Here is a 10452-nt window from a genome sequence, read left to right as displayed (position 1 = left end):
AAAGCTTTTTGGGCTCAAAGTCCGAGTTCTCTCATTCAGGAGCCACGTGGCCTTGGGCACATTCCTCAAACCTGCTGTGCTTGGACTCCTCACTGGAAAGCTGGGGGTGAGAGCAGCAGAACTTACCACGAATTAACGTAGACCCTGGGAATAGACCTGCATCTTCTGCAGTGTGAGGACAAAATGGCCCAGAACATTTTGTCTTACATTGTGAGGAACAAATGAGTTCCTATGTGGAAGGCACTTAGAATAGTCCTGGGCATACAGTCAGCACTCAATAAATATCAACCAGAATCTCCATCTTCATGATTATCATCACTAGCGTGATTAGGTTAACCTCATCTTCTATCCAATGGGTGGAAAACCAGTTGATGACAATATAGCAATATGGTTGATGAATTTGAAACAAAATAAATTAAGGAAAACCCCAGTCCTTTGTCCATTCCCCAGAACTCAGGTCGCAAGCAGCCCTTAAGTCACTTAGTAGCTGTACACTGAGACTATACCCAGCAACCCCCTACGGGGAGCGCTCGGCGCCTATTAGGGCACGTCACCTGATGCTGCTTCGTAACTCTGTTACTATAAGGATGAAATCACGTAATCATATATTTGCGGGTCTCTGGGAAAATAAATACCTTCAGAGGATTATTATGCAAAGACCCCACACCACTGCCAGGAGTCTAATTGTTATTCTTCTCTGTCACCTCTTGAGCCCAAAGTACATAATCACCCAGTAATTGAACTGAAATGTCTAAAGGGCCGGAGCTCCTAAAGGACATAGCTATTTACCAATGAAAAAAAAAAAGGCAGAAAAATTTAGCAAACTGCTCCAGTGCTCTGCTGCATTAGTACAAGAGACTGTGTAAATATGACCCACCTGGACCTGCTCCTCCTCCAAAAATCATTAATGGAAACAGAACAATCCTTGCTGTCACAGGGCAATGCAAGGGAAATAATTAAAATATCACAATTGCTTATCGCTGCTTCTGAACAGAGCAGTGTGAGCACTAACCTTTCTCGGGATATAATTTTACGAACATTTAAGCAAAAGGTAGAAAAGTAAATCTTCCTGCTCATGCCATTGTGTGCTTCTAGCGGGGGAAAGAGGCCAGACAGCTTCCATGTCAATGATTCCCTCAATATAGACTGAGTGGTAAGGCCTGGGCTTTTGGGGCTCAGAGTCCTCCCCAGGGACTGGGCGCTTGCATGAAAAGGGTCCTGGTGATCTCAGTAGAATAGTGCTCTGGAGTAATCTGCAGAAATAGGATTCATCTTACACACTGAATGAAAGAACATCCAGTTTAAATAAAACAAAACAAAACTATACATTTTTAAAGCTGAGAAATCAGGATTTCCTCTTTGGAGCAATGCAGAATGAATTCCAAGGTCCCCAGGTCTTTGCTACAGGAGCAAGACCTACCCCTCTGCACCCATCATTAAGTCCCCTGACCTACACACAGGTTAATTAAAAATATTTTTAAAACATGCAAAAGGACTCTCTGAAGGAAGCAGCTTAGCCCACTTATGTGCAAAGCAGCCATCACTCAATGGCTAAACTCAAACTCCTTGGCACCCAGTGGAGTCAGACATTTTAACCATCATTTTTTAAATGCAATACTTATCATTTGAATGAAGCGTGTCAGCACACAAATCATGAAATGATGATTCTGAACAGAATTTTGGTTAGTTGATTGCATAAGCAATACCTCTTGTTGCTGAAATAACATCGCAAAGGCAAAATAATGACGACGTGACAATCCGTGTAAATCAAGAACTGCATGTGGGTTTATTTTACATTTGAGAAAACAGTGGATTTAATTGTGTGAACCAAAATGTACTGTGCAATATTAATGATAGAACATCAAAATGTATAATTAATAGTGCATTGCTTGCTTTGTTTTTATTTATTTTTGTCTGACAGTCCCTCTGAGTACATGCATCTGGAGAGATGCAGGTGCCAGTAAAATTTCTCTATTTAAATCAAGATGCAGGAACTAAATTTTATTCAAAAATTGTGGTTTTACATTATATACACAGAAATTTAATATAAAATGACAATATAAAAAGTTAAAAGAGAAAGCATACAGCCAGAAGGTACAAAGAAAGTTGAATAGATTAAAATGGTACGATATGTAACATACAGGAGTTTTTAAGCTGAGGCTGGCAATTTACAAGGAAAGAACTCCAACATTTGCCCCATTTTTTTTCCATTTACCAATGCAGCACACTATAGAAAGGTCAGCTTGTACCAAAGCTTACATTTGTAAATAACTATAAACCGCAGTATTTTACAGGAAAAAAGAAATAGCATTTTTACACATTTTTAAATTATAGCTTGCATACTTTTTTTGCCAAAAGTGGCATTTTTCAGCATCCAGAGGGTCTGGGCATAGTGGCGGCTGGGGTATCTGTTGTTGTTGCTTATGTATTTTTTTTCTTGCTTTTTGTTTTAAACATGGAAAGTTGTGGCTTCCTAGCCCCGTGAGTCCTAGACAGCTTTCTATCTTCCAACAACTGCATGCATGTTCCCCTCACAAACCAGTTCTGCATATAAAAGCTCATTTTTTAATTATTAAATAAGTTTTGTGTCTGACACAGCTTTTGATCTGAATGAAATGCCTTTAAGCCTTTTTTTCTTTTTCTTTCTCTTTTTTAAAATTTTGAGTGAAAGGCACAGAAATGCGATTACAGTCCTCAAAGAGTTAAATTTGACACTACCAGGTTCTATGACCTTTATTGTCATGGCAACTTCGTAATTTTAGGATGTCTTTTTATCATTGTTATTTGTGTCTTTCTTTACTGCTAAATAATGTCTCTGAGTAGTGTGCCCCACTATTTCCTACAAAAGATAGCTTAACATCAAGAACAGATGTTGAAAATAAAGGTCAGACTTTGACTCACAGAAAAAGAAAAATAACATGCACAGATCAGACAAAGAGCATATAAATATAACTACAAAATATGTGTAAGAAAAACCAAGGTCCAGATAGGCAGTTCAACAACAAAGGAAAGACTGACTTTAGAGGCTCAGGCCAGGCCTAGTGCAGCACGACGACGTTTAGTGCAATGTTCCGCGGTCACTTGCATACCTGGACGCTATTGTTTCTCCAACTCAGTCACATAGATCAGGTGGTCCTCGGGGGACTTGCCGTGTGTCTTACTAAGGTGCAGTTTGACTGCGTGCTTGCTCGCAAAGGTCCGGTTGCAGAGCTTACACTGGAATGTGGAGCCCAAGTCTTCCTCAGCGGCCCCCAGTGGGCCCAGAGTTTTGTTCACGAGGACTTTTGAAACATTCTGCTGTTCTTGAATCTGATTGAGTGGCAACTTGGAGAGGTCCTTCAGGCTGAAGCCCAAGTGCGTCTCCAGATGACTTACATACGTGGAAGCAGTTCTGAATTGAGAGGCACAATCGTTGCAAAAGAAAACAGGATGCCCTGTGTCCAGGTTCTTCAGGAACTTCGTCCCCCCTGTCCTCCTCAGCTGGTACTTGACATTAGCCAGCCAGTGGCTGATGGTGGTCATCGAGAGGCCGGTGAACTTGGAGATGTGCACCCGCTCCTGCGGGCCTAGGTCTGACATAATGTACTTGCCCTCTGCCGTCTCCCGCAAGCTCGAGGCAAACTGGGCCTGCAGGATGAGCAGGTGTTGCGGGTTCCAGTTGGACTGCCGCCCCTTCCTTTTGTGGACCGGCGACAGTTCATCCAGCGCTTCCTCGAAGCTGCTGCCATCTGCGTCAGACTTCTCTGACACTGTGGAGGGCGTCGAGGACTTGGGGGTCAGACGGCCCGTGAGGTTCTTCACCATGTCAGAGATGTCCATGAGCGCGCTCTCCCGAAGCGGTGACGCCACCGAGTCTGCCACACTGGACACCAGTGGCTTGTTCTTGGACTTGGTCAAGTCGATGGGTTGGTCGCTGTTTTCATAGTAGTAGCGGTCGATGGCATCGGCCTGCTTTGCAGGGGTGGTGGGGTAGACTGGCTTGTCCAGCATGCTGTTGCTGATCTTATACAGCATGGCCAGTGGGTCCAGGGAGGGGCTCACGGGCTTGGACACTTTGCCTAGGTGAGTGTTCATGATGGATTGCAAAGCACTTAGTGGATTGATGAAGGAAGGCTCCGGCGTGTGGTCCGTGATGATGCCCAGATTGTTGCAGCCATTGGTGACCTTGGCCTTGAGAGGTTCTGTGCCATTTGGGGTATGGGTGTCCACTGGCCCCTCCTTTTTGGCCTTGCCAGTCTCAGCCTCTGGGCCCTTCTTCTGCTGTTTGCTGGTGACTTCCTCCATTTTAGGGAAATCCTTATTCTCTTTGGCCGCCGGGGAGACAGCCTTGGCCGGGGAGCTCTTCTCCTTCTCGGTGAGAGGCCTTTCTTCCTTCTTGACACTGACCTTGCCTGTGACCTTCTCCACCAGCTCCTCCATGGCGGACACATTGCTCTTGTGCGGTGGCGGCGTGAGGCTGCCCGGGGAGTGCAGGAGGGCATTGTGCTCAGCGGAGGGCAGCGACTTCACACTGCCAGCAAAGGACGGCTGCACCTGCACGCTCTGCACAGCTGCCTGCAGCGGCTTCACAGCGCCTGGCAGCTGGTAGGCTGCATGGATGCTGGGGTAGCCGCCCCACGAGGGCGCACCGTTCTGGGCCTTGCTGATAGCTGTGGACACGGTATTCTCCAGGGACTTGAGGATATCCACACCACCCTTGGGGCTGTCATCCAGGTCCTCCTCACGCAGGTACGGGTACAGGGTGGCAGGCTCAAACTTCTCGGGGACGTCCTCACTCTCCTCCTTGATCTTGTCAGTGTCGCCAGCCACCAGCACCTTCTCCTTCTCCGGCTCTTTCTTGTCTTCCGAGGTCACAGACCCCACGGGGGAGTCTGGCTGCTTTTTGACGCTCGAGGCGGGCAGCCGCGTGTGGGTGGTGGGTGGCAGGGGGATGGACTGGATCTTCTCCTCCACCACGGGGTCCAGCACCAGCTGCTTCCCCTTCTTGGAGGCCGAGGTGGTCACCTTCAGAAAGTGGCCGGTGACCATCATGTGAGCGGTGAGCTGCTGCAAGGTGTCATGGGAGCTGCCACACTCCATGCACTTGAGGATCTGCGCCTTGCGGGCCTCAAACTGCCAGGTGTAGCTAGCACCGTTCTGGTAGCCGTAGCGGTTGTTGGGTGTGACGTAAGGGTTGGCTGCCTTCTGGTCCTTGGCCGACTCGCCCGGTGCCACCTCCGCGGCCACCCCTGCTGGCTCGGGAGAGCAAGGGGGCGCCAGGTCCTGAAGTGCTCGCTTTTTGGTAGAAGGGACCAGCTTGGTGATGGCCGGCACTGGCTCCTTCAGAGGCACTTTCTGGTAATGCTTGGTTTTGATCATGTGCACGCTGAGGTCCTGCAGAGACTCAAAGGAGTGGCCGCAGTACATGCACTTCAGCACCTTCTGCGCGTCCTCCTTCCCCTCCATCTCCATCAGGGAGCGCTTCCGGGGCTTGGACCACCGCTTGGTCTTCTCTGAGTCCTTGTCCCTGTTGTCATCGCGGTAGTGGCCCGTCTCATTCATGTGCACGGTCAGCTCCACCAGTGTGTCATAGGCGGCGCTGCAGTCCTTGCAACGGAACTTGCTGGCACCAGTGAACACAGAGCCATAGAGCTTGTTGTTCTGGCGGTAGAGCTGCACCGTGCTGAAGAGGCTGGGCTCTGGGAGCAGCCCATATGACGATGTCTGCTGCAGCGTCTTGGCCAGTGCTGCCTGGTGCCAGTCATAGCCAGAGCCGCTGCTGGTACTGGTGGTGCCACTGTGGCTGGTGCTGGTGCTGCCGCCGGTGCTGGCGGGGCCCGTGGCAGGCCCGGCTGAGCTGGCAGGGCAGACAGGGGTCGTCGGCGTAGGCGTGGAGGTGTCCTTCTGGCTGCCATCGCCGGTGCTGGTGGTGGACCCCGTCTTCTTCAAGTCCAGGGCTAGGCTAGACCAGCAGGACTCCGAAAACAAGTTTGCATACACGGCTTTGATTTGCGCCAGGCTGTCCTGGGGGTATGAGACGCTGTCGGGACACTGCAGGTCCTCCTTCTCGTCCCTGGAGGAAGAGCCTTTGAAATGGGCTAACTGGTCGCTGCTCTCGCTGAAGGGCGACCCGTAGCCGGCGTCCTGATTAGTCGCAGTGCTGACGGGGGAGTTCTGGTAGCTCTGGGCCTCTTTGATCTCCGTCTCCTCATTGCACACATACTCACTTTCCTGAACGTCCAGAGACAGCCCGTCATCCTCCACGTGCTCTTCATCTATTTCTGCTGCCTTCAGTTCTTCCTCGGGAACGTAAGCTGGAGAGAAAAATGAAATGCAGTTAGCAGAGGTAAATCATCTTCAAGGACGCGGCCTCCCCAGCACTTAGATGATCTTTAAAAAGATGTTTTTCAGCCAAACTCCCAGGCTACAAGGCTACCCCAACTTTATCTATCCACCCACTCTGCAACTCCTAAGTTACAAGGCGCTACACTTTTCAGAAAGATCATCCCCCTCCCCCAAGGGAATACGTTTTCAACAAAGGAGCCTGAACAGAAGGACGCGTGGCTGCCCCTTTCTCAAAGACGTCAATTTGGCTGTTAGAGCCTGGCCAGTGTCCCCGAGGACTCCTTCTACAGTCTGTTCCCTCCCTAAGTGACGCATGAGTCTCCTCATGACTTCCAAGTGGCAAATATTTGCAAACACTCCTCACAAGAGGAACCTGATTATCCACTATTAGGGCAAGATATTTCACAGACAATATCATATGATTTCCGTAAATGAAAATATTCCTCAATAGCAAGCAGTAAAAATACTCATCTTCACTAAAAAGATGATGACAATGTAGCACCACCAATCTCCTGCCTGGATGGAGTAGAGCGCCACCCACTAAGGCTAACAGACAGGTGACAAAGGCTATGGTTGCACACCAACGTTCAAAACAGCCTTATGCACAGCAGCTAAGAGGTGGAAGCAGTCCAAATGGCCATCAACGGAGGAATGGGTGAACACAATGCATTGTAGGGTCCATCCATACCATGGAATATCACTCAACCTTAAGAAGGAAGGCAGTTTTGACGCATGCCACAGCATGGATGAACCCTGAGGAACTTTACGCTAAGTGAAATAAGTCACTCACCAAAGAACAAAATACTGTATGATTCATCTTATGTGAGGTCCCTGGAGTGGTCACATTTATAGAAACAGAAAGTGGAATGGCAGTGGTCAGGGATGGGAAAGGAGAGAATTGTAGTTTTGTGGAGATAAAGTTTCAGTTTCAGAAGATGAAAAAAGCTCTGGAGATGATGGTGGTGATAGATGCACAATAATGTGAATGTACTTAATGCCAAGAAATTCTATGCTTAAAATGGTAACTTTTATATTATAAATATTTTATCACAATAGAAAATTTTAAAATTAAAACAGGTCAACTGTCTATGCTCCAATGGCCTCCTACAGACCCAGCACTGCACAGCAGAGTGACTTCCTGAGCTGAAGGCAGCATTTCCCAGAGGGACCCACAGGACATGGACAGCTGTCACATGGATGAGGTCTGGAGGCAGGTAAACTATCAGATAAAACCTTGATTTTTCACTGCAGGATATTTTAGATCCTTTATTATGTGACATATCTTGTTACTTCCCAAGGGGAGATCGTTGCACACACTACCTCCTCAACTTCTTCAACCAATGTATGTTTACTTCATTTTCCTTTTTTTTTTTTTTTAGGGAATAACGAGCTGGACTAGAGTTCCATCAACAACTTGGGAAACTTGGAGTTAAGATCTTTTCCAGAAAGCCCCTATTAAAATGCACTGCTATGACCTGAGAGGGGTGTCTCATTAAAGATCATTGTTCATTATCACATTATCAGAGCCAGATCCTGAGGGGATGTGGCAAGAGCACACACTTTCAGAGGGAGGAGGGAGCCACAGAAAACATCTTGGCCGCCCAAAGGGAGGATGCCAGGGGCAGGTGGAAGCAACGTGAGCACACTGGCCCCTGCAAATGAAGGGCTTCTAATTCAGGGGCAGTTAGCACTCATGGGCACACATTAAATGCATGTGGAGACATGAGCACATGTGTGCACATACAATGAGAGACAACAGAATTAGGCATGTGGACAGCCTCTTTCAGCCCACGCCCTCCGGAATGCATGCATGCACTGTCCTTTTCTGCACACAGTCTCAAGACCACCTCTGGGTGACCACAGAAAGAGATCTGAGCACATGTGTTTGCATGTTCCATGGCAGAATGCGGAACAGAAGCTCACTTACAAATCGAGGAACTGTGGTTCTGTTAGTGCTGCACTGCTAGTGTGAAAAATAATCAATAGTGAGGACCTGGAGCTTTAACTCCGGGCATCAACATCTGGGCAATGCTCTAGATGATTCTACTATCCTTCTGCAAAATGTGATGCTTATAAAATTAAAAGATAACTGCCAAATTTAGGCACATTTTCATGTTGCTCATAATTATTAAAGCTTTAGGATGGTTCAGTTCTGAGGCTTCACAGTTGGGACCCTCAGTCCAGGGACCCCACTTTAAGAATCACAGGTCAGACTCATCCCCTTTAAGCAAGCTAGGCCTGGGTGGCACTGGCATGGGGCATTGGCACACTACCTCTGTGGATTCTGATGCTGACAGGGCAGGCTGTCCTGGACAGGGCAGAGCTTGGGAGACCCAGACTTCATGGGTGTGGTAGGACTGAGCATACCTGTCCCAGGTCACCTCCTGCAGTTTGCCCTCAAACAGATCTATGCATCAGGGCCCACTGTAAGAAACAGTCTCACAGATTTAATCATCTTTGAGAAAGGAAGCCTCATGCCCTCACAACTCATTTAAAGGAAATATCTCATTTGAATTGGTTTAGATTAGTTGGGGGAGCTGTCATCGCTTGCCTACTACTCTGCATGCCTTTGTCCCCAACCACAAGTGTCTGGAGGCTGCTTCATTAGACTAAACAAGGCACCCCATAGTCTACCCCAGAGTGGGCACCAAACTCATGCATGCTGAATTATAAATAGACTTTGTACTAGTCTACTTGTGCTGCCATATCTATATACCATATATAAGGTGGCTTAACCAACAGAAATTTCTTCCTCACAGTTCTGGAAAATGGAGGTCCCAGATCAAGGGCTGCCAAGGTTGGGTCTCTGGTGGGGCAATTCTTCCTGGCCCGCAGGTGGCTGCTTCAGCCTCACGTGGCCTGTCCACCCAGTATGTGGAGACAGAATACACTCTCTTCCAATTCTTATAAGGCCTCCTCTGTTAGATTAGGACCCCAGCCCGTGGCCTAATTTAACATTCATTACCTCCTCAAGGTCCCTTCTCCAATGGGGGGACATAATTCAGTTTATAGTCAGCTTTCACCTAAACTCGGAAAACACAGAAATGGAAAACTTGCCATTCTGCCTCTAGGGTTTGACTGGCATTGACCAATCTTCATCATCTTTACTGGAGCAGGCACCATTCAAAATCAGGTCAAGAGTCAAGGGTGGTCTGCAATGGCATCCACAAAGTGATGGCCTCTTCCCACAGTAATCACACATCCTCAACGTCCCAGCGGGAGAGGCGCAGTCTCTAGAGCAGCCTCCATACTGGGCCATCAGACAGTCTGCTCTGCACCCAGGAAGTTTCTAGACTAAGCTAAAACGCATCTTCTGGTCAATCCATAACCTCAGTGCAACAGACACATCAACAGGAATCTGGGGCAGGCCACACAGAGCAAGAACCCTGCTAAGAAGTCACTTTTTCAGCAAGCCACTCCCTCACCCCGATGCCCACATTGTTGTCTGGGTTCCAGGAGGTCTGAACATGGAAGGGAGAGGTCCCTTCACTCCTGAGCTTACATCCTGGAGGAGAAACCCACAGGGTGAGTGGGCTATGTGGACAGGGGAGGGTGAGTGGCAATTCGGAAAGGAGGGTAGCCCCAGCGCTTCCGGGGTGATGGCTCTCTCTGTCCTGGGCTCAGTGTGCCCCTTCCAGATGCACTCCCATCCTAGCTGCACTCCTGGGAGGGAACATGTCATGCCCTTTGGTCTGCAGACCCACAGTGTCTACTCCTCCCATGCCCCTACTTGGCTGTTGTATCCCTGTGTCTGCCTCCTGCCTGTCCTTAGGCGGCCTCTTTCTAGACACTCTTACCTTCGTCCACAACTCTAGGGCATGCCTGTGTCCCCACAGCCATCTCTTACCCCTGCACAGCTGCAGAACACCAGGTCCCTCCAGCCTCACTGGGGGGATGCATCCCACAAGGACCAGGCATCATGCCACCCCCACAGTGTTTTCAGGGCCTGGTCCTGTGTAGGGCCCATGAGAGGTGCCCCAACTGTTCTGACACAGACCTACCAAGACAGGGGTGCTCCCCATTGCTCCACATCAGTCATGTGCAAATACAACCTCCCCACTACCCTCCCCAGTACCCCTCCTTGGAACTACAGTTCAATTGCTGCTGAATCACCTACTAACGTGTCCA

At 48.7% G+C, this 10452-nt stretch overlaps 1 protein-coding gene across 1 annotated transcript; it reads right to left on the bottom strand.

Moving 5' to 3' along the window:
* Nucleotides 1-1763: 1763 nt before the first annotated feature.
* Nucleotides 1764-10164, bottom strand: TSHZ1 (teashirt zinc finger homeobox 1). The gene is given in 5 exon segments (XM_021706938.1): nucleotides 1764-6296; nucleotides 6299-6369; nucleotides 8172-8287; nucleotides 9750-9829; nucleotides 10122-10164. Coding segments are annotated over 5 exon segments (3510 nt in total). The 3' UTR covers nucleotides 1764-3096.
* Between the last annotated feature and the right edge of the window lie 288 nt (nucleotides 10165-10452).

Source organism: Carlito syrichta, unplaced genomic scaffold (genome assembly GCF_000164805.1).
Source record: "Carlito syrichta isolate Samal-C Ts95f unplaced genomic scaffold, Tarsius_syrichta-2.0.1 Scaffold316215, whole genome shotgun sequence".
NCBI lineage: Eukaryota > Metazoa > Chordata > Mammalia > Primates > Tarsiidae > Carlito > Carlito syrichta.
Note: the sequence above shows the minus strand (reverse complement) of the source record. Positions and strands in the feature narration are given on the sequence as shown.